The following is a 24,199-nucleotide window of genomic DNA, read 5'->3' as shown; positions in this document are numbered from 1 at the left end:
TCATGGCCATGTACTGCTGAGGGGAGAACGGCTCATAATAATGGCCAAAAAGGAAGCAAATGGAATAGCATCGGACACCTGTAATCCCATGTGTTTAATATATTTGATACCATTCCACTGAGTCCACTCACTCCAGTCATTACCACGAGCCCCGTCCTCCCTAATTAAGGTGCCACCAACCTCCTGTGCTGTACGTACAATGAAATCAGTTCAAGCAAATATTTTTTCCCATCAGGTAGAAGCTAGAACACTGATGCCGATACAACAGCGCCCCCTGTCTTCCGCAGCAGACCATTGCAGGCTGCCATTATGGTCACGTGATAACAACACTGTCGTCAATGTAAAAACCGTCACCTAGCATTTATTACTAGGGAGATAAAAACTATGCTCTACATTGATAGCTAGTTTACTGTATTACACGATGTATTAGATATACCAGACATTTGTAGATGTTCTTACTTACGTTTTTTTATTTATAAAAAACATTTGGTTGAAAAAGCCAGGCGTTTTAATCAACAAGAGAGTTTAGCTAACGTTAACCTTCTTCTGTAATTTACCATGGATCAGTATAGTATTTTAGGTAGAATAGGAGAAGGAGCCCACGGCATTGTTTTCAAAGCAAAACATATCGAGGTATGAATTCAAATCTGTTTATTTGACTCATTTACTCAGCTAGATAACTAACGTTAGATGTCTACTGTAGATAGTTAGCTCTTCTTTGGCTGGGTGGGTATAATTTGTGAAATATTCCCGAACAGGAATATATTTAAAAAAAAACATGTAAATAACTTTGTAAACATTAAGAGTAAGCTATGTGATGAGTTGATGCCTAGTTATTATAGTTATTACATGATACCCACCCTGTTTGGCAAGCAGACAGTCAAGTAATATAACATTTTCAAGCAGTGTCTTTACGGTATGCCATTTTCTGTTGTCATGTAGACTGGAGAGACTGTGGCTCTGAAGAAAGTATGCTCTTTTCTGTTGTCATGTAGACTGGAGAGACTGTGGCTCTGAAGAAAGTATGCTCTTTTCTGTTGTCATGTAGACTGGAGAGACTGTGGCTCTGAAGAAAGTATGCTCTTTTCTGTTGTCATTTAGACTGGAGAGACTGTGGCTCTGAAGAAAGTATGCTCTTTTCTGTTGTCATTTAGACTGGAGAGACTGTGGCTCTGAAAAAAGTATGCCCTTTTCTGTTGTCATTTAGACTGGAGAGACTGTGGCTCTGAAGAAAGTATGCTCTTTTCTGTTGTCATTTAGACTGGAGAGACTGTGGCTCTGAAGAAAGTATGCTCTTTTCTGTTGTCATTTAGACTGGAGAGACTGTGGCTCTGAAGAAAGTATGCCCTTTTCTGTTGTCATTTAGACTGGAGAGACTGTGGCTCTGAAAAAAGTATGCCCTTTTCTGTTGTCATTTAGACTGGAGAGACTGTGGCTCTGAAGAAAGTAGCTCTGAGAAAGTTGGAGGATGGGATCCCCAACCAAGCCCTCAGAGAGATCAAGGCTTTACAGGAGATTGAAGACAACCAATATGTGAGTTATCCCGAGCGGTCTTAGGCACTACATCTCAATGCAAGAGGCGTCACTACAGGCCCCGGTTCGAATCCAGGCTATATCACATCCGGCCGTGATTGGGAGTCCCATAGGGCGGCGCACAATTGGCCCAGCGTCATTCGGGTTTGGCCGGAGTAGGCCGTCATTATAAATAAGAATTTGTTCTTAACTGACTTGCCTAGATAAATAAAGGTTACATTAAAATATATATATATATAATTGATATAGCCTAACTCTCAGAATGTTTCCCAAGTTTATTTTGTAATTGCACTTGTACACCCCCTCTGACGGATAACAAGCCAGCGCTATCCGTGAGGTTGCACACGGCTACTCTTGAGAAACACGTTCCTTCCATCCCCATGTGTTGTAGGTGGTGAAGCTCAAGGACGTGTTTCCCCATGGTACAGGGTTCGTCTTGGTGTTTGAGTACATGCTCTCGGACCTCTCTGAGGTCATCAGGAACTCTCAGAGGCCTCTCACCGAGTCACATGTCAAAGGTTACATGATGATGCTGCTCAAAGGGGTTGCCTTCTGCCACGAGAACTCCATCATGCACAGAGTGAGACACACACACACACACACACACACACACACACAATGTCACTCACGTCCTTATAACACACACACACACACACACACACAATGTGACGTCACTCACGTCCTTATAACACACACACACACACACACACACACACACATTCACACATTGTGTCTGCGTGGTTCCCTGGTTATAAGCTATATCATAAGGTGTTGTGTTTTTCTCTCTCTGCAGGATCTGAAACCAGCCAACCTGCTCATCAGCTCTACAGGTCATCTGAAGATAGCAGACTTTGGCCTGGCCAGACTTTTCAACAACGACGGAGAGCATCTCTACAGTCATCAGGTGGCCACCAGGTACCCTGCATACCAACACAAACCGGTTTGCCCCGTTCACTGCATACCAACACAAACCGGTTTGCCCCGTTCACTGCATACCAACACAAACCGGTTTGCCCCGTTCACTGCATACCAACACAAACCGGTTTGCCCCGTTCACTGCATACAGTGCCTTGCGAAAGTATTCGGCCCCCTTGAACTTTGCTACCTTTTGCCACATTTCAAGCTTCAAACATAAAGATATAAAACTGTATTTTTTTGTGAAGAATCAACAACAAGTGGGACACAATCATGAAGTGGAATGACATTTATTGGATATTTCAAACTTTTTTAACAAATCAAAAACTGAAAAATTGGGCGTGCAAAATTATTCAGCCCCTTTACTTTCAGTGCAGCAAACTCTCTCCAGAAGTTCAGTGAGGATCTCTGAATGATCCAATGTTGACCTAAATGACTAATGATGATAAATACAATCCACCTGTGTGTAATTAAGTCTCCGTACCAATGCACCTGCACTGTGATAGTCTCAGAGGTCTGTTAAAAGCGCAGAGAGCATCATGAAGAACAAGGAACACACCAGGCAGGTCCGAGATACTGTTGTGAAGAAGTTTAAAGCCGGATTTGGATAAAAAAAGATTTCCCAAGCTTTAAACATCCCAAGGAGCACTGTGCAAGCCATAATATTGAAATGGAAGGAGTATCAGACCACTGCAAATCTACCAAGACTTGGCCGTCCCTCTAAACTTTCAGCTCATACAAGGAGAAGACTGATAAGAGATGCAGCCAAGAGGCCCATGATCACTCTGGATGAACTGCAGAGATCTACAGCTGAGGTGGGAGACTCTGTCCATAGGACAACAATCAGTCGTATATTGCACAAATCTGGCCTTTATGGAAGAGTGGCAAGAAGAAAGCCATTTCTTAAAGATATCCATAAAAAGTGTCGTTTAAAGTTTGCCACAAGCCACCTGGGAGACACACCAAACATGTGGAAGAAGGTGCTCTGGTCAGATGAAACCAAAATTGAACTTTTTGGCAACAATGCAAAACGTTATGTTTGGCGTAAAAGCAACACAGCTGAACACACCATCCCCACTGTCAAACATGGTGGTGGCAGCATCATGGTTTGGGCCTGCTTTTCTTCAGCAGGGACAGGGAAGATGGTTAAAATTGATGGGAAGATGGATGGATCCAAATACAGGACCATTCTGGAAGAAAACCTGATGGAGTCTGCAAAAGACCTGAGACTGGGACGGAGATTTGTCTTCCAACAAGACAATGATCCAAAACATAAAGCAAAATCTACAATGGAATGGTTCAAAAATAAACATATCCAGGTGTTAGAATGGCCAAGTCAAAGTCCAGACCTGAATCCAATCGAGAATCTGTGGAAAGAACTGAAAACTGCTGTTCACAAATGCTCTCCATCCAACCTCACTGAGCTCGAGCTGTTTTGCAAGGAGGAATGGCAAATAATGTCAGTCTCTTGATGTGCAAAACTGATAGAGACATACCCCAAGCGACTTACAGCTGTAATCGCAGCAAAAGGTGGCGCTACAAAGTATTAACTTAAGGGGGCTGAATAATTTTGCACGCCCAATTTTTCAGTTTTTGATTTGTTAAAAAAGTTTGAAATATCCAATAAATGTCGTTCCACTTCATGATTGTGTCCCATTTGTTGTTGATTCTTCACAAAAAAATACAGTTTTATATCTTTATGTTTGAAGCCTGAAATGTGGCAAAAGGTCGCAAAGTTCAAGGGGGCCGAATACTTTCGCAAGGCACTGTACCAACACAAACCGGTTTGCCCCGTTCACTGCAGGCTTACACAAACCGGTTTGCCCCGTTCACTGCATACCAACACAAACCGGTTTGCCCCGTTCACTGCAGGCTTACACAAACCGGTTTGCCCCGTTCACTGCATACCAACACAAACCGGTTTGCCCCGTTCACTGCATACCAACACAAACCGGTTTGCCCCGTTCACTGCAGGCTTACACAAACCGGTTTGCCCCGTTCACTGCATACCAACACAAACCGGTTTGCCCCGTTCACTGCAGGCTTACACAAACCGGTTTGCCCCGTTCACTGCATACCAACACAAACCGGTTTGCCCCGTTCACTGCAGGCTTACACAAACCGGTTTGCCCCGTTCACTGCATACCAACACAAACCGGTTTGCCCCGTTCACTGCAGGCTTACACAAACCGGTTTGCCCCGTTCACTGCATACCAACACAAACCGGTTTGCCCCGTTCACTGCAGGCTTACATGGGGCTGTGATCCTTTTTTTCCAACTAATTGGACTTCTGACCAATAACATCAGTACTTTTCACATCGTCGTCTTTTTCACAGCTGATCTGATTGGTCAAAAATATTTAAAAAAATAGGTGAAAAAAAAAAAAAAAACATAATTGGGCTGCCTGTGTAAACACGTCTCAGCAGAGGAAATCATTACTTACTTACGCCCCCGACGCCTCCCCTCCACCGCACTCTGTTCAGAGCAGTCTTCTCCAGCTCGTCCACCCCATGTGGGTATTAATAGGAGCCAATAGTGATCACGCTCTGTGTGTTTTCAGGTGGTATCGAGCACCAGAACTGCTCTATGGGGCAAGAAAATACGACGAAGGTGTAGATCTCTGGTAAGAGGATTCCGTTTCTCCTGTCGCTGATTGATTTAATTCATTACTTAATGAATCAATCAATCAATCAAACAGATTAATTGATTTGATGCTTTCATTTGATATCGAATCCTATAATAACAGGTCAGTGATAATGTGTAAAGAGGCAGCTCAGTAAATCAGCCATTTGTTATCTACTGTATACAACAGTATAGCAGATGGGAGTAATGATAAGGTGTTTCCTGTAGAGCAGATGGCAGTAATGATAAGGTGTTTCCTGTAGAGCAGATGGGAGTAATGATAAGGTGTTTCCTGTAGAGCAGATGGCAGTAATGATAAGGTGTTTCCTGTAGATCAGATGGCAGTAATGATAAGGTGTTTCCTGTAGAGCAGATGGCAGTAATGATAAGGTGTTTCCTGTAGAGCAGATGGCAGTAATGATAAGGTGTTTCCTGTAGAGCAGATGGCAGTAATGATAAGGTGTTTCCTGTAGAGCAGATGGCAGTAATGATAAGGTGTTTCCTGTAGAGCAGATGGCAGTAATGATAAGGTGTTTCCTGTAGAGCAGATGAGAGTAATGATAAGGTGTTTCCTGTAGAGCAGATGGCAGTAATGATAAGGTGTTTCCTGTAGAGCAGATGGCAGTAATGATAAGGTGTTTCCTGTAGATCAGATGGCAGTAATGATAAGGTGTTTCCTGTAGATCAGATGGCAGTAATGATAAGGTGTTTCCTGTAGAGCAGATGAGAGTAATGATAAGGTGTTTCCTGTAGAGCAGATGGCAGTAATGATAAGGTGTTTCCTGTAGAGCAGATGGCAGTAATGATAAGGTGTTTCCTGTAGATCAGATGGCAGTAATGATAAGGTGTTTCCTGTAGAGCAGATGGCAGTAATGATAAGGTGTTTCCTGTAGAGCAGATGGCAGTAATGATAAGGTGTTTCCTGTAGAGCAGATGGCAGTAATGATAAGGTGTTTCCTGTAGAGCAGATGGCAGTAATGATAAGGTGTTTCCTGTAGAGCAGATGGCAGTAATGATAAGTTTCTCCTGATGTATCTAACCCCAGTCTCTCCTGATGTGTCTAACCCCAGTCTCTACTGATGTATCTAACCCCAGTCTCTCCTGATGTGTCTAACCCCAGTCTCTACTGATGTATCTAACCCCAGTCTCTGCTGATGTGTCTAACCCCAGTCTCTCCTGATGTGTCTAACCCCAGTCTCTCCTGATGTGTCTAACCCCAGTCTCTACTGATGTATCTAACCCCAGTCTCTGCTGATGTGTCTAACCCCAGTCTCTGCTGATGTATCTAACCCCAGTCTCTGCTGATGTATCTAACCCCAGTCTCTCCTGATGTATCTAACCCCAGTCTCTCCTGATGTATCTAACCCCAGTCTCTCCTGATGTATCTAACCCCAGTCTCTGCTGATGTATCTAACCCCAGTCTCTCCTGATGTATCTAACCCCAGTCTCTCCTGATGTATCTAACCCCAGTCTCTGCTGATGTATCTAACCCCAGTCTCTGCTGATGTATCTAACCCCAGTCTCTGCTGATGTATCTGACCCCAGTCTCTGCTGATGTATCTGACCCCAGTCTCTGCTGATGTATCTAACCCCAGTCTCTGCTGATATATCTAACCCCAGTCTCTGCTGATATATCTAACCCCAGTCTCTGCTGATGTATCTAACCCCAGTCTCTGCTGATGTATCTAACCCCAGTCTCTACTGATGTATCTAACCCCAGTCTCTACTGATATATCTAACCCCAGTCTCTACTGATATATCTAACCCCAGTCTCTCCTGTCCACAGGGCAGTGGGATGTATCTTTGGGGAACTTCTGAATAACTCCCCTCTGTTCCCTGGAGAGAATGACATAGAACAGTTGTGCTGTGTTCTCCGAGTCCTGGGGACACCTAACCAGCGCATGTGGCCGGTGAGACTGCTCTCTGTCCATCTGTTCATCTGCTCTCTGTCCATCTGCTCTCTGTCCATCTGCTCTCTGTCCATCTGCTCTCTGTTCATCTGTCCATCTGCTCTCTGTCCATCTGCTCTCTGTCCATCTGCTCTCTGTCCATCTGTCCATCTGCTCTCTGTCCATCTGCTCTCTGTCCATCTGTCCATACACACAATTTGAGGGATATTCTACTGTATATTAGGTAGCAGGGGTGGAAAAAAGTACTCAATTGTCCTACTGTAGTAAAAGTAAAGATACCTTAGTAGAAAATGACTCAAGGAAAAGTGAAAGTCACTCAGTAAAATACTACTTGAGTAAAAATCTAAAAGTATTTGGTTTTAAATATACTTAAGTTTCAAAAGTACATGGAATTGCTCAAATATACTTAAGTATTCATAATTTCAAATTCCTTACATCATGCAAACCAGCCAGTACAATGTTTATTGAAAAAAAAAAACAATATTTTGTTTTTATTAAATGTTTTACATTTACAGATAGCCAGGGGTACACTCCAGCACTCAGACATAATTTACAAACAAAGCTTAGTGAGTCCTCCAGATCAGAGACAGTAGGGATGACCAGGGATGTTCTCTGTTTAGTGAGTCCTCCAGATCAGAGGCAGTAGGGATGACCAGGGATGTTCTCTGTTTAGTGAGTCCTCCAGATCAGAGGCAGTAGGGATGACCAGGGATGTTCTCTGTTTAGTGAGTCCTCCAGATCAGAGGCAGTAGGGATGACCAGGGATGTTCTCTGTTTAGTGAGTCCTCCAGATCAGAGGCAGTAGGGATGACCAGGGATGTTCTCTGTTTAGTGAGTCCTCCAGATCAGAGGCAGTAGGGATGACCAGGGATATTCTCTGTTTAGTGAGTCCTCCAGACCAGAGGCAGTAGGGATGACCAGGGATGTTCTCTGTTTAGTGAGTCCTCCAGATCAGAGGCAGTAGGGATGACCAGGGATGTTCTCTGTTTAGTGAGTCCTCCAAATCAGAGGCAGTAGAGATGACCAGGGATGTTCTCTGTTTAGTGAGTCCTCCAGATCAGAGGCAGTAGGGATGACCAGGGATGTTCTCTGTTTAGTGAGTCCATCAGATCAGAGGCAGTAGGGATGACCAGGGATGTTCTCTGTTTAGTGAGTCCTCCAGATCAGAGGCAGTAGGGATGACCAGGGATGTTCTCTGTTTAGTCAGTCCTCCAGATCAGAGGCAGTAGGGATGACCAGGGATGTTCTCTGTTTAGTGAGTCCTCCAGATCAGAGGCAGTAGGGATGACCAGGGATGTTCTCTGTTTAGTCAGTCCTCCAGATCAGAGGCAGTAGGGATGACCAGGGATGTTCTCTGTTTAGTGAGTCCTCCAGATCAGAGGCAGTAGGGATGACCAGGGATGTTCTCTGTTTAGTCAGTCCTCCAGATCAGAGGCAGTAGGGATGACCAGGGATGTTCTCTGTTTAGTGAGTCCTCCAGATCAGAGGCAGTAGGGATGACCAGGGATGTTCTCTGTTTAGTGAGTCCTCCAGATCAGAGACAGTAGAGATGTTTAGTGAGTCCTCCAGATCAGAGACAGTAGGGATGTTTAGTGAGTCCTCCAGATCAGAGACAGTAGGGATGTTTAGTGAGTCCTCCAGATCAGAGGCAGTAGGGATGACCAGGGATGTTCTCTGTTTAGTGAGTCCTCCAGATCAGAGGCAGTAGGGATGACCAGGGATGTTCTCTGTTTAGTGAGTCCACCAGATCAGAGGCAGTAGGGATGACCAGGGATGTTCTCTGTTTAGTGAGTCCTCCAGATCAGAGACAGTAGGGATGACCAGGGATGTTCTCTGTTTAGTGAGTCCTCCAGATCAGAGGCAGTAGGGATGACCAGGGATGTTCTCTGTTTAGTGAGTCCTCCAAATCAGAGGCAGTAGAGATGACCAGGGATGTTCTCTGTTTAGTGAGTCCTCCAGATCAGAGGCAGTAGGGATGACCAGGGATGTTCTCTGTTTTGTGAGTCCATCAGATCAGAGGCAGTAGGGATGACCAGGGATGTTCTCTGTTTAGTCAGTCCTCCAGATCAGAGGCAGTAGGGATGACCAGGGATGTTCTCTGTTTAGTGAGTCCTACAGATCAGAGGCAGTAGGGATGACCAGGGATGTTCTCTGTTTAGTGAGTCCTCCAGATCAGAGGCAGTAGGGATGACCAGGGATGTTCTCTGTTTAGTGAGTCCTCCAGATCAGAGGCAGTAGGGATGACCAGGGATGTTCTCTGTTTAGTCAGTCCTCCAGATCAGAGGCAGTAGGGATGACCAGGGATGTTCTCTGTTTAGTGAGTCCTCCAGATCAGAGGCAGTAGGGATGACCAGGGATGTTCTCTGTTTAGTCAGTCCTCCAGATCAGAGGCAGTAGGGATGACCAGGGATGTTCTCTGTTTAGTGAGTCCTCCAGATCAGAGGCAGTAGGGATGACCAGGGATGTTCTCTGTTTAGTCAGTCCTCCAGATCAGAGGCAGTAGGGATGACCAGGGATGTTCTCTGTTTAGTGAGTCCTCCAGATCAGAGGCAGTAGGGATGACCAGGGATGTTCTCTGTTTAGTGAGTCCTCCAGATCAGAGACAGTAGAGATGTTTAGTGAGTCCTCCAGATCAGAGACAGTAGGGATGTTTAGTGAGTCCTCCAGATCAGAGACAGTAGGGATGTTTAGTGAGTCCTCCAGATCAGAGACAGTAGGGATGTTTAGTGAGTCCTCCAGATCAGAGGCAGTAGGGATGACCAGGGATGTTCTCTGTTTAGTGAGTCCTCCAGATCAGAGGCAGTAGAGATGACCAGGGATGTTCTCTGTTTAGTGAGTCCACCAGATCAGAGGCAGTAGGGATGACCAGGGATGTTCTCTGTTTAGTGAGTCCTCCAGATCAGAGACAGTAGGGATGACCAGGGATGTTCTCTGTTTAGTGAGTCCTCCAGATCAGAGGCAGTAGGGATGACCAGGGATGTTCTCTGTTTAGTGAGTCCACCAGATCAGAGGCAGTAGGGATGACCAGGGATGTTCTCTGTTTAGTGAGTCCTCCAGATCAGAGACAGTAGGGATGACCAGGGATGTTCTCTGTTTAGTGAGTCCTCCAGATCAGAGGCAGTAGGGATGACCAGGGATGTTCTCTGTTTAGTGAGTCCATCAGATCAGAGGCAGTAGGGATGACCAGGGATGTTCTCTGTTTAGTCAGTCCTCCAGATCAGAGGCAGTAGGGATGACCAGGGATGTTCTCTGTTTAGTGAGTCCTACAGATCAGAGGCAGTAGGGATGACCAGGGATGTTCTCTGTTTAGTGAGTCCTCCAGATCAGAGGCAGTAGGGATGACCAGGGATGTTCTCTGTTTAGTGAGTCCTCCAGATCAGAGGCAGTAGGGATGACCAGGGATGTTCTCTGTTTAGTCAGTCCTCCAGATCAGAGGCAGTAGGGATGACCAGGGATGTTCTCTGTTTAGTGAGTCCTCCAGATCAGAGGCAGTAGGGATGACCAGGGATGTTCTCTGTTTAGTCAGTCCTCCAGATCAGAGGCAGTAGGGATGACCAGGGATGTTCTCTGTTTAGTGAGTCCTCCAGATCAGAGGCAGTAGGGATGACCAGGGATGTTCTCTGTTTAGTCAGTCCTCCAGATCAGAGGCAGTAGGGATGACCAGGGATGTTCTCTGTTTAGTGAGTCCTCCAGATCAGAGGCAGTAGGGATGACCAGGGATGTTCTCTGTTTAGTGAGTCCTCCAGATCAGAGACAGTAGAGATGTTTAGTGAGTCCTCCAGATCAGAGACAGTAGGGATGTTTAGTGAGTCCTCCAGATCAGAGACAGTAGGGATGTTTAGTGAGTCCTCCAGATCAGAGACAGTAGGGATGTTTAGTGAGTCCTCCAGATCAGAGGCAGTAGGGATGACCAGGGATGTTCTCTGTTTAGTGAGTCCTCCAGATCAGAGGCAGTAGGGATGACCAGGGATGTTCTCTGTTTAGTGAGTCCTACAGATCAGAGGCAGTAGGGATGACCAGGGATGTTCTCTGTTTAGTGAGTCCTCCAGATCAGAGGCAGTAGGGATGACCAGGGATGTTCTCTGTTTAGTGAGTCCTCCAGATCAGAGGCAGTAGGGATGACCAGGGATGTTCTCTGTTTAGTCAGTCCTCCAGATCAGAGGCAGTAGGGATGACCAGGGATGTTCTCTGTTTAGTGAGTCCTCCAGATCAGAGGCAGTAGGGATGACCAGGGATGTTCTCTGTTTAGTCAGTCCTCCAGATCAGAGGCAGTAGGGATGACCAGGGATGTTCTCTGTTTAGTGAGTCCTCCAGATCAGAGACAGTAGAGATGTTTAGTGAGTCCTCCAGATCAGAGACAGTAGGGATGTTTAGTGAGTCCTCCAGATCAGAGACAGTAGGGATGTTTAGTGAGTCCTCCAGATCAGAGACAGTAGGGATGTTTAGTGAGTCCTCCAGATCAGAGGCAGTAGGGATGACCAGGGATGTTCTCTGTTTAGTGAGTCCTCCAGATCAGAGGCAGTAGGGATGACCAGGGATGTTCTCTGTTTAGTGAGTCCATCAGATCAGAGGCAGTAGGGATGACCAGGGATGTTCTCTGTTTAGTCAGTCCTCCAGATCAGAGGCAGTAGGGATGACCAGGGATGTTCTCTGTTTAGTGAGTCCTACAGATCAGAGGCAGTAGGGATGACCAGGGATGTTCTCTGTTTAGTGAGTCCTCCAGATCAGAGGCAGTAGGGATGACCAGGGATGTTCTCTGTTTAGTGAGTCCTCCAGATCAGAGGCAGTAGGGATGACCAGGGATGTTCTCTGTTTAGTCAGTCCTCCAGATCAGAGGCAGTAGGGATGACCAGGGATGTTCTCTGTTTAGTGAGTCCTCCAGATCAGAGGCAGTAGGGATGACCAGGGATGTTCTCTGTTTAGTCAGTCCTCCAGATCAGAGGCAGTAGGGATGACCAGGGATGTTCTCTGTTTAGTGAGTCCTCCAGATCAGAGGCAGTAGGGATGACCAGGGATGTTCTCTGTTTAGTCAGTCCTCCAGATCAGAGGCAGTAGGGATGACCAGGGATGTTCTCTGTTTAGTGAGTCCTCCAGATCAGAGGCAGTAGGGATGACCAGGGATGTTCTCTGTTTAGTGAGTCCTCCAGATCAGAGACAGTAGAGATGTTTAGTGAGTCCTCCAGATCAGAGACAGTAGGGATGTTTAGTGAGTCCTCCAGATCAGAGACAGTAGGGATGTTTAGTGAGTCCTCCAGATCAGAGACAGTAGGGATGTTTAGTGAGTCCTCCAGATCAGAGGCAGTAGGGATGACCAGGGATGTTCTCTGTTTAGTGAGTCCTCCAGATCAGAGGCAGTAGGGATGACCAGGGATGTTCTCTGTTTAGTGAGTCCACCAGATCAGAGGCAGTAGGGATGACCAGGGATGTTCTCTGTTTAGTGAGTCCTCCAGATCAGAGACAGTAGGGATGACCAGGGATGTTCTCTGTTTAGTGAGTCCACCAGATCAGAGGCAGTAGAGATGACCAGGGATGTTCTCTGTTTAGTGAGTCCTCCAGATCAGAGGCAGTAGGGATGACCAGGGATGTTCTCTGTTTAGTGAGTCCTCCAGATCAGAGGCAGTAGTGATGACCAGGGATGTTCTCTGTTTAGTCAGTCCTCCAGATCAGAGGCAGTAGGGATGACCAGGGATGTTCTCTGTTTAGTGAGTCCTCCAGATCAGAGGCAGTAGGGATGACCAGGGATGTTCTCTGTTTAGTGAGTCCTCCAGATCAGAGGCAGTAGGGATGACCAGGGATGTTCTCTGTTTAGTGAGTCCTCCAGATCAGAGGCAGTAGTGATGACCAGGGGTTTTCTCTTTAAGCGGGTGAATTAGACAGTTTTCCTGTCCTGCTAAGCATCCAAAATGTAACAAGTACTTTTGGGTGTCGGGGAAAATGTATTTGAGTAGAAAGTACATTCTTTTTTTTAGGAATGTAGTGAAGTAAAAGTTGTGAAATATAAATAGTAAAGTACAGATACCCCCAAAAAACAACTTAGGTAATAAATACTTATTTTCCACCATAATTTGCAAATAAATTCATTAAAAATCCTACAATGTGATCTTCTGAATTTTTTTCCCTCATTTTGTCTGTCATAGTTGAAGTGTACCTATGATGAAAATTACAGGCCTCTCTCATCTTTTTAAGTGGGAGAACTTGCACAATTGGTGGCTGACTAAATACCTTTTTGCCCCACTGTATATACCTTTGATGGTAAGAAATGTCTTTGTTGTCTGAATTACAGCTGTACAGACACCCTTTGGGAAGAATTAAACTTGGGAAGAATTAAACTTGGGAAGAATTAAACTTGGTTAAGCTTCTCTAGTGTCCGTGAGTTTTTTACTCTGGAAAAATTAGAACCTGACACTAGTCAAAGCTTTCCTTAAGTTTGGGTCAGTCACAGTGGTCAGGTATTCTGCTACTGTGTACTCTCTGTTTAGGGTCAGTCACAGTGGACAGGTATTCTGCTACTGTGTACTCTCTGTTTAGGGTCAGTCACAGTGGTCAGGTATTCTGCTACTGTGTCCTCTCTGTTTAGGGTCAGTCACAGTGGTCAGGTATTCTGCCACTGTGTCCTCTCTGTTTAGGGTCAGTCACAGTGGTCAGGTATTCTGCCACTGTGTACTCTCTGTTTAGGGTCAGTCACAGTGGTCAGGTATTCTGCTACTGTGTACTCTCTGTTTAGGTTCAGTCACCGTGGTCAGGTATTCTGCTACTGTGTACTCTCTGTTTAGGGTCAGTCACAGTGGTCAGGTATTCTGCCACTGTGTACTCTCTGTTTAGGGTCAGTCACAGTGGTCAGGTATTCTGCCACTGTGTACTCTCTGTTTAGGGTCAGTCACAGTGGTCAGGTATTCTGCCACTGTGTACTCTCTGTTTAGGGTCAGTCACAGTGGTCAGGTATTCTGCCACTGTGTACTCTCTGTTTAGGGCCAGTCACAGTGGTCAGGTATTCTGCCACTGTGTACTCTCTGTTTAGGGTCAGTCACAGTGGTCAGGTATTCTGCCACTGTGTACTCTCTGTTTAGGGTCAGTCACAGTGGTCAGGTATTCTGCTACTGTGTACTCTCTGTTTAGGGCCAGTCACAGTGGTCAGGTATTCTGCTACTGTGTCCTCTCTGTTTAGGGCCAGTCACAGTGGTCAGGTATTCTGCTACTGTGTACTCTCTGTTTAGGGCCAGTCACAGTGGTCAGGTATTCTGCCACTGTGTACTCTCTGTTTAGGGTCAGTCACAGTGGTCAGGTATTCTGCTACTGTGTCCTCTCTGTTTAGGGTCAGTCACAGTGGTCAGGTATTCTGCCACTGTGTACTCTCTGTTTAGGGTCAGTCACAGTGGTCAGGTATTCTGCTACTGTGTCCTCTCTGTTTAGGGCCAGTCACAGTGGTCAGGTATTCTGCTACTGTGTACTCTCTGTTTAGGGTCAGTCACAGTGGTCAGGTATTCTGCTACTGTGTACTCTCTGTTTAGGGCCAAATAGCATTGTTTGCTCTTTCCAATGTGTCAAGTAATTATATTTTTTGTTTTCTCATGATTTGGTTGGGTTCTAATTGTGTTGGTGTCCTGGGGCTCTGTGGGGTCTGTCTGTGTTGTGAACAGAGCCCCAGGTTGCTTAGGGGACTCTTCTCCAGGTTCATCTCTCTGTAGGTGATGGCTTTGTTATGGAAGGTTTGGGAATCACTTCCTTTTAGGTGGTTGTAGAATTGAAAGTATTTTCTGGATTTTGATGATTAGCGGGTATCGGCCTAATTCTGCTCTGCATGCATTATTTGGTGTTTTACTTTGTACACAGAGGAATTCTGCATGCAGAGTCTCAATGTGGTGTTTGTCCCATTTTGTGAAGTCTTGGTTGGTGAGCGGACCCCAAACCTCACAACCATAAAGGGCAATGGGCTCTATGACTGATTCAAGTATTTTTAGCCAGATCCTAATTGGTATGTTGAATTTATGTTCCTTTTGATGGCGTAGAATGCCCTTCTTGCCTTGTCTCTCAGATCATTCATAGCTTTAAAAAAAAAATATATATATATATATATATATATATATATGAGGGCCAGCCAACGAGAGCATACAGGTCCCAGTGGTGGGTAGTATATGGGGTTTTGGTGACAAAACGGATGGCACTGTGATAGACTACATGCAGTTTGCTGAGTAGTGGTTGGAGGCTATTTTGTAAATGACATCGCCGAAGTCGAGGATCGGTAGGACAGTCAGTTTTACGAGGGTATGTTTGGCAGCATGAGTGAAGGAGGCTTTGTTGCGAAATAGGAAGCCGATTCTTGATTTAATTTTGGATTGGAAATGCTTAATGTGAGTCTGGAAGGAGAGTTTACAGTCTAACCAGACACCTAGGTATTTGTAGTTGTCCACATATTTTAAAATTTCTCATGGGTAGGTGTCGTCTGCGTAGAGGTGGATCAGAGAATCACCAGCAGCAAGAGTGACATCATTGATGTATACAGAGAAAAGAGTCGGCCTGAGAATTGAACCCTGTGGCACCCCAATAGAGACTGCCAGAGGTCCGGACAACAGGCACTCCGATTTGACACACTGAACTCTGTCTGAGAAGTAGTCGGTGAACCAGGCGAAGCAATCATTTGAGAAACCAAGGCTGTGAGTCTGCCAATAAGAATGTTGTGATTGACAGAGTTGAAAGCCTTGGCCCAGGTCAATGAAGACGGCTGCACAGTATTGTCTTTTATCGATAGCGGTTATGATATCGTTTAGGACCTTGAGCGTGGCTGAGGTTCACCCATAACCAGCTCTGAAACCAGATTGCATAGCGGAGAAGGTATGGTGGGATTCAAAATGGTCGGTAATCTGTTTGTTGGCTTTCGAAGACCTTAGAAAGACAGGGTAGGATAGATATAGGTCTGTAGCAGTTTGGGTCTAGAGTGTCTCCCCCTTTGAAGAGGTGGGAGACAATTTTGGTGATCTCAGACGAGTGGAAGTTTGTGGAAATTACCTGTGGCGCTGATGTTTAGGCCGAGGTATGTATAGTTTTTTGTGTGCTCTAGGGCAACGGTGTCTAAATGGAATTTATATTTGTGGTCCTGGCGACTGGACCTTTTTTGGAACACCATTATTTTTGTCTTACTGTGATTTACTGTCAGGGCCCAGGTCTGACAGAATCTGTGCAGAAGATCTACGTGCTGCTGTAGGACCTCCTTGGTTGGTGACAGGAGCACCAGATCATCAGCAAACAGTAGACATTTGACTTCAGATTCTAGTAGGGTGAGGCCGGGTGCTCCTGACTGTTCTAGTGCCTTTGCCAATTTGTGTCTCTCTCTCTGTCTGTCTGTCTCTGTCTTTCTCTGTCTCTCTGGCTCTCTGTCTCTCTCTCTGTCTCTCCCTCTCTCTCTGTCTCTCTGTCTCTGTCTTTCTCTGTCTCTGTCTCTCTCTGGCTCTCTGTCTCTCTCTGTCTCTCTCTCTCTCTCTGTCTCGCTCTGTCTCTCTCTCTCTCTCTCTGCAGGAGATCACAGAGCTGCCTGACTACAATAAGATCACTTTTAAGGAGAACCCTGCCATCCCTCTTGAGGAGATAGTACCTGATACCTCACCTCAGGCTGTGGACCTGCTCAACAAGTTCCTGGTCTACCCCTCTAAACAGAGGATCAGCGCCAGACAGGTCAGAAACGGTTCTAGAATAACAGAATAGAACCTCTGAACTGTTCTAGAATAACAGAATAGAACCTCTGAACGGTTCTAGAATAACAATAGAAACTCTGAACGGTTCTAGAATAACAGAATAGAACCTCTGAACGGTTCTAGAATAACAGAATAGAACCTCTGAACGGTTCTAGAATAACAGAATAGAACCTCTGAACGGTTCTAGAATGACAGAATAGAACCTCTGAACGGTTCTAGAATAACAGAATAGAACCTCTGAACGGTTCTAGAATAACACAATAGAACCTCTGAACGGTTCTAGAATAACAGAATAGAACCTCTGAACGGTTCTAGAATAACAGAATAGAACCTCTGAACGGTTCTAGAATAACAGAATAGAACCTCTGAACGGTTATAGAATAACAGAATAGAACCTCTGAACGGTTCTAGAATAACAGAATAGAACCTCTAATAAGCTGTATAGAAGGGAAGCTTTTTGTTTGCATTGATTGATAAGAACACCTATGCTTCAAACTGGTTATCGTCCTCAACTGTCTGCCAGCCCATTATGGTAGTTGAAAGACAAGATGAGAGCCTGGTCCCAGACCTGTTTGTGTTGTCTTGCCAAACTCCTGTAGTCCATGTCTAGTGCCACAGATCTGGGACGGCCAGGCTAGGAATGAGAGGTTGAAACAGAAGTTCAGTTTGTCTCACACCCACCTCTCTCTCTCAACTCTCTTTCTCTCTCTGTCGGTCTCTCTCTCTGTCTGTCTCTCTCTCTCAGGCCCTGCTCCATCCCTATTTGTTCTCTGAGCCGCTGCCGGCCCACCACTCGGAGCTGCCTATCCCCCAGCACGGAGGGAAACATTCCCGTCAGCGACTCCAGCCTCCTGTAGAATTCTCTGTAGATCTGCCCCTCTCAGAGAGCCTGGTGGACCCTGCTTTGGTCCAGGGACATGCCTGGTGTCTATGATTGACTGGCCCCCAATGCTTTTCATAGCCTGGTTGAGAGTAGCACTTAGGCTGGTTTAATCAGGTTTTTATGTTTGACTGTCAGAGCCTGGTGGACCCTGCACGGGTACACGGTGTGTATGACAGTTCTTCATGTTCATCCCAGGCTGCTTAAACCAGGGTGTATTCACTAAGAAAACCAACCGGGACCAAACGGAACCAAACGGAACCAAACGGGACCAAACAGAACCAAACGGGACCAAACGGGACCAAACGGAACCAAACGGAACCAAACGGAATTTGTCCAATAGAAAACACTTGTTCTCGTTGCAAATCGTTTTCCATTGCAAAACTGTTTTTGCAACGGTGTGCGACTAATGAATACATCCCAGAATGTAGCCTGGTGGATCCTGCTCTGGTCTAAGGACACGCCTATGACCCACTGTTCTTCCTCGTTTTGAGTCATCCATCCTAGCCTAGAGTCCAGATCTGTTTGTGCTGTCTTGCCATTTCCATTTGCTGTCATTGTTATGGAAGTTGGGAGTTGGCAAGACAGCACAAACAGATCAGGAACTCAGGCTATGTTAACTGCACCATAGAATATTGATATTGGTATGTAGATAATGCCATAATGTCATTTTCTTAATTTGTGCGTTTGTTGTTCTGCAGGTTTCAGTTGTGTGTGTGTGTGTGTGTGTGTGTGTGTGTGACAGTATGGACAGCCTTGCTGACTCATGGTGCACATTGTCGTAGCGTTGACTGTCATTAAATATGCAGACTATACATTGTCAAATCAATTCTCTGTGTGTCATTTAATTACGCGATTAAACTAATCATGTAACTTTAATTAACTAGGAAGTCGGGGCACCACGGAAAAATGTTTAAAGAGTTTCTATTTTCTGAATGAACTTCAGATATTTTCACATCTTATCGATTACAGTCACTTATTTATCACCCCATCAGTCATATTCTGAATGTCACAAACTCTTGGATGTCTGCATGAACCCTCTCATAGATCATGAATCATAAATTGGCTTCATTATTTATTTACTAACTTAATCAATCACAGAGTTACAGAAACACACACACACACACACAGTAGGTACATCGGTTACTGACACGATAGAAAAGTCCCTAGTGGACTAAACCGACATGACGGCTTGGTAGACAAAGGAAAGGGGTGGGGACAGTTCAAGAGCGGGAAACTCGAGAGGATTCACTGTAATACAGTTGATAACTACCGTCATGAAATGCTAAAACTTTTAACACGAACAACCGATCATTCGAAAATAAATTTGAAACGTACATATTTACGAGTGTATGCCTTTGTTGTCCCTCTCTGCGATCGCCGGTCCGTCTGCTGGATAATAGTTCATCAGAGAGTCTCTGGTTTCGTTCCCCAGAAGTGGTTGTACTTGTTGTAATGGATACTTCAGAGTACCATTCGGAAATGTTCTTAGGTCGGATGCGTTTACCAGACTAAAGTCTTTAAACAGCTGCAGCCTGAATGATTGTGCCACTCATCCTCCATTTTGGTGCAGTATAGTGTGCCTCTTAGCCTCCATTTTGGTGCAGTACAGTGTGCCTCTTAGCCTCCATTTCGGTGCAGTACAGTGTGCCTCTTAGCCTCCATTTTGGTGCAGTACAGTGTGCCTCTTAGCCTCCATTTTGGTGCAGTACAGTGTGCCTCTTAGCCTCCATTTTGGTGCAGTATAGTGTGCCACTCATCCTACATTTTGGTGCAGTATAGTGTGCCACTCATCCTCCATTTTGGCCTGCAGTATAGTGTGCCACTCATCCTCCATTTTGGCCTGCAGTATAGTGTGCCACTCATCCTACATTTTGGTGCAGTACAGTGTGCCACTCATCCTCCATTTTGGTGCAGTATAGTGTGCCACTCATCCTACATTTTGGTGCAGTATAGTGTGCCACTCATCCTCCATTTTGGCCTGCAGTATAGTGTGCCACTCATCCTCCATTTTGGTGCAGTACAGTGTGCCATTCATCCTCCATTGTGGCCTGCAGTATAGTGTGCCACTCATCCTACATTTTGGTGCAGTATAGTGTGCCACTCATCCTCCATTTTGGCCTGCAGTATAGTGTGCCACTCATCCTCCATTTTGGTGCAGTACAGTGTGCCACTCATCCTCCATTTTGGTGCAGTACAGTGTGCCACTCATCCTCCATTTTGGCCTGCAGTATAGTGTGCCACTCATCCTACATTTTGGTGCAGTATAGTGTGCCACTCATCCTCCATTTTGGTGCAGTACAGTGTGCCACTCATCCTCCATTTTGGCCTGCAGTATAGTGTGCCACTCATCCTACATTTTGGTGCAGTATAGTGTGCCACTCATCCTCCATTTTGGCCTGCAGTATAGTGTGCCACTCATCCTCCATTTTGGTGCAGTACAGTGTGCCATTCATCCTCCATTTTGGTGCAGTATAGTGTGCCACTCATCCTACATTTTGGTGCAGTATAGTGTGCCACTCATCCTCCATTTTGGCCTGCAGTATAGTGTGCCACTCATCCTCCATTTTGGTGCAGTACAGTGTGCCACTCATCCTCCATTTTGGTGCAGTACAGTGTGCCACTCATCCTCCATTTTGGCCTGCAGTATAGTGTGCCACTCATCCTACATTTTGGTGCAGTATAGTGTGCCACTCATCCTCCATTTTGGTGCAGTATAGTGTGCCACTCATCCTCCATTTTGGTGCAGTATAGTGTGCCACTCATCCTCCATTTTGGTGCAGTATAGTGTGCCACTCATCCTCCATTTTGGCCTGCAGTACAGTGTGCCACTCATCCTCCATTTTGGTGCAGTACAGTGTGCCACTCATCCTCCATTTTGGTGCAGTATAGTGTGCCACTCATTATCCATTTTGGCCTGCAGTATAGTGTGCCACTCATCCTCCATTTTGGTGCAGTACAGTGTGCCACTCATCCTCCATTTTGGTGCAGTACAGTGTGCCACTCAACCTACATTTTGGTGCAGTATAGTGTGCCACTCATCCTCCATTTTGGCCTGCAGTATAGTGTGCCACTCATCCTCCATTTTGGTGCAGTACAGTGTGCCACTCATCCTCCATTTTGGTGCAGTATAGTGTGCCACTCATCCTACATTTTGGTGCAGTATAGTGTGCCACTCATCCTCCATTTTGGCCTGCAGTATAGTGTGCCACTCATCCTCCATTTTGGTGCAGTACAGTGTGCCATTCATCCTCCATTTTGGCCTGCAGTATAGTGTGCCACTCATCCTACATTTTGGTGCAGTATAGTGTGCCACTCATCCTCCATTTTGGCCTGCAGTATAGTGTGCCACTCATCCTCCATTTTGGTGCAGTACAGTGTGCCATTCATCCTCCATTTTGGTGCAGTATAGTGTGCCACTCATCCTACATTTTGGTGCAGTATAGTGTGCCACTCATCCTCCATTTTGGCCTGCAGTATAGTGTGCCACTCATCCTACATTTTGGTGCAGTACAGTGTGCCACTCATCCTCCATTTTGGTGCAGTACAGTGTGCCACTCATCCTCCATTTTGGCCTGCAGTATAGTGTGCCACTCATCCTACATTTTGGTGCAGTATAGTGTGCCACTCATCCTCCATTTTGGCCTGCAGTACAGTGTGCCACTCATCCTCCATTTTGGTGCAGTATAGTGTGCCACTCATCCTCCATTTTGGTGCAGTATAGTGTGCCACTCATCCTCCATTTTGGTGCAGTATAGTATGCCACTCATCCTCCATTTTGGCCTGCAGTACAGTGTGCCACTCATCCTCCATTTTGGTGCAGTACAGTGTGCCACTAATCCTCCATTTTGGTGCAGTATAGTGTGCCACTCATTATCCATTTTGGCCTGCAGTATAGTGTGCCACTCATCCTCCATTTTGGTGCAGTATAGTGTGCCACTCATCCTACATTTTGGTGCAGTATAGTGTGCCACTCATCCTACATTTTGGTGCAGTACAGTGTGCCACTCATCCTCCATTTTGGCCTGCAGTACAGTGTGCAACTCATCCTCCATTTTGGCCTGCAGTACAGTGTGCCACTCAGCCAGCCTGGCTTTGCTATGAAGGAAACACTGCTGATGTCTCTCTACAACGTGCAAAGGCAGCCATCTTGGTCTGGCCTCGGTGCTATTTACAGAACTATACTGGTTATCGTTCATCAAACCATTGTAACCACTTTCACATTTAGCTATTTTGACAATGAGACTTTAGCCTCATAATGGATATTGTTGCACTGTAGTATGCAAAGAAACATGCTTCTAGAAACGTGGCCTCTAAATACATTTATTTATTTTATTTTATTTATCCGTTATTTTACCAGGTAAGTTGACTGAGAACACGTTCTCATTTGCAGCAACGACCTGGGGAATAGTTACAGGGGAGAGGAGGAAGGGTATGAATGAGCCAATTGTAAACTGGGGATTATTAGGTGACCGTGATGGTTTGAGGGCCAGATTGGGAATTTAGCCAGGACACCAGGGGTTAACACCCCTACTCTTACGATAAGTGCCATGGGATCTTTAATGACCTCAGAGAGTCAGGACACCAGGGTTAACACGCCCTACTCTTACGATAAGTGCCATGGGATCTTTAATGACCTCAGAGAGTCAGGACACCCGTTTAACATCCCATCCGAAAGACGGCACCCTACACAGGGCAATGTCCCCAATCACTGCCCTCGATGTGATTGATACAGGTTGATTAAACTGCTCTGAAGTACTTTGCAATGTTTTATCCTATAGAATGATTGTTAAATTGGGATCCAACTCATTTTCAAATGTTGCTATTGGGTCAGTCACAGTGGTCAGGTATTCTGCTACTGTGTACCCTCTGTTTAGGGTCACTACAGACCCTGTAATGTTGCTATTGGGTCAGTCACAGTGGTCAGGCATTCTGCTACTGTGTACCCTCTGTTTAGGGTCACTACAGACCCTGTAATGTTGCTATTGGGTCAGTCACAGTGGTCAGGCATTCTGCTACTGTGTACCCTCTGTTTAGGGTCACTACAGACCCTGTAATGTTGCTATTGGGTCAGTCACAGTGGTCAGGCATTCTGCTACTGTGTACCCTCTGTTTAGGGTCACTACAGACCCTGTAATGTTGCTATTGGCGCAGCAAGCAAACGGAATCGATGGATTTGACTTCCGCTTTACGTCCCCGATGGGTTGGCAAATCAATTTATAAATTGTAAATTACAAATAAATTATAAACAGTAATTTATAGAGCATAAAAGTAACGTAAACAGGTGTAAGTGTAACAAACTATAGGCTACGTAGCCTAACTATAGAACCTTTGTGAGCATCCACAGTAGAGGAACGTTTGTCGATCTATACACCTGCCAATCAACTGATTAAGGCCTCCTAGGCTACTGCACTCTGCCTATTCAGTTATTTGTCATCGGGACTGCAAATAATAGGCTACTTCAATGTACACGTAGGCCTAATGTAAAATAATATAGTAACTCGTATTTAAATGTAGCAATTCAACAACAAACGCTGTTAGCCTGCTCATCTTTTTTATTTATTCCTAGTGGTGCAGCGGGTCTAAGACACTGCATCTCAGTGCTACAGGCGTCACTACAGACCCTGGTTCGATTCCAAGCTGTGTCACAACCGGCCGTGGTTGGGAGTCCCATAGAGCAGCGCACAGGTTTTGCGGGGGTAGGCCGTCATTGTAAAATAAGAATTTGTTGTTATCTGAAACGCCTAGTTAAATAAAATATATTTTACAGCATGTCAATGTAACGGATGTGAAACGGCTAGCTTAGTTAGCGGTGGTTCTGGTGTAACGGATGTGAAATGGCTAGCTTAGTTAGCGGTGGTGCTGGTGTAACGGATGTGAAACGGCTAGCTTAGTTAGCGGTGGTTCGCGCTAAATAGCGTTTCAATCGGTGACGTCACTTGCTCTGAGACCTTGAAGTAGTAGTTCCCCTTGCTCTGCAAGGGCCGTGGCTTTTGTGGAGCGATGGGTAACGATGCTTCGTGGGTGGCTGTTGTTGATGTGTGCAGAGGGTCCCTGGTTCACGGGGGGACGGGGACGGTCTAAAGTTACACCGCCTCCCGGGTATGGGCGAGGGGACGATCTAAAGTTACACCGCCTCCCGGGTATGGGCGAGGGGACGGTCTAAAGTTATACTGATACATCTACATTGCCTCGTTGCTTAAGTGGTTTGCAAGTCATTTATATTTTTTTCTAATGGTTGTCAATTCCTTTGGATATTATTTTTCACTGTGCTCATCTCTCTTTCTGTCCAGTGCAACTATTTACAATGCATCAGTGCAACAATGCTATATCACCTGCCATAAGTGATCACACCAATGCACTTTCTCTCCTCAAACTTTTTCCGACAGTTAATTTGGCTTATGCTGGTAGGCCTGTTTTACATGCAGTGATTAGCAAGAGCAAGCCTTGTTCTTTCCCTGAATAGGCTTATAGGTCTGGTGTAAAGATTTTCAAAATAAATGTCCTACAGCTTTTGTAGCTTTTCAAGGGATTTCACAAGAAGAATGGTTACACTAAAATCAGGCGAGTCGTTTTGTTTTCAGCAGTTTTCTCGTTGCGGTAATGACTTTTAAAGTGGATGGACATGTTATTTTAGTTCAAGTTCAACCCCT

At 45.5% G+C, this 24,199-nt stretch overlaps 1 protein-coding gene across 2 annotated transcripts; it reads left to right on the top strand.

The window, feature by feature from the left end:
• The first annotated feature begins 298 nt into the window (after positions 1 to 298).
• Positions 299 to 18,371, top strand: cdk20 (cyclin dependent kinase 20). Of its 2 annotated transcripts, none has more exons than XM_036989068.2 (8): positions 299 to 633; positions 1,420 to 1,533; positions 1,925 to 2,113; positions 2,327 to 2,448; positions 5,009 to 5,071; positions 6,857 to 6,980; positions 16,491 to 16,646; positions 17,412 to 18,371. In XM_036989068.2, exons 1-8 carry the CDS (start codon positions 559 to 561, stop codon positions 17,598 to 17,600), a joined length of 1,032 nt encoding a protein of 343 aa, XP_036844963.1. In that variant the 5' UTR covers positions 299 to 558; the 3' UTR covers positions 17,601 to 18,371. The 2 variants fall into 2 exon arrangements, with proteins under 2 accessions (XP_036844963.1, XP_090041696.1); XM_090185570.1 differs by lacking the exon at positions 299 to 633 and adding an exon at positions 1,155 to 1,340.
• Positions 18,372 to 24,199: the final 5,828 nt, after the last annotated feature.

The sequence above is a fragment of the Oncorhynchus mykiss genome, chromosome 9 (assembly GCF_057628025.1).
Source record: "Oncorhynchus mykiss isolate SJ-2025 chromosome 9, ASM5762802v1, whole genome shotgun sequence".
Lineage (NCBI taxonomy): Eukaryota > Metazoa > Chordata > Actinopteri > Salmoniformes > Salmonidae > Oncorhynchus > Oncorhynchus mykiss.
This window is presented reverse-complemented; position numbering and strand designations above follow the sequence as displayed.

Coding starts and splice junctions, on each gene's coding strand:
- cdk20 (XM_036989068.2), top strand. CDS start 559: ATGGATCAGTATAGTATTTTAGGTAGAATAGGAGAAGGAGCCCACGGC. Junction 2,114..2,326: donor AGAACTCCATCATGCACAGA/GTGAGACACACA, acceptor CTCTCTCTGCAG/GATCTGAAACCAGCCAACCT. Junction 5,072..6,856: donor GACGAAGGTGTAGATCTCTG/GTAAGAGGATTC, acceptor TCCTGTCCACAG/GGCAGTGGGATGTATCTTTG.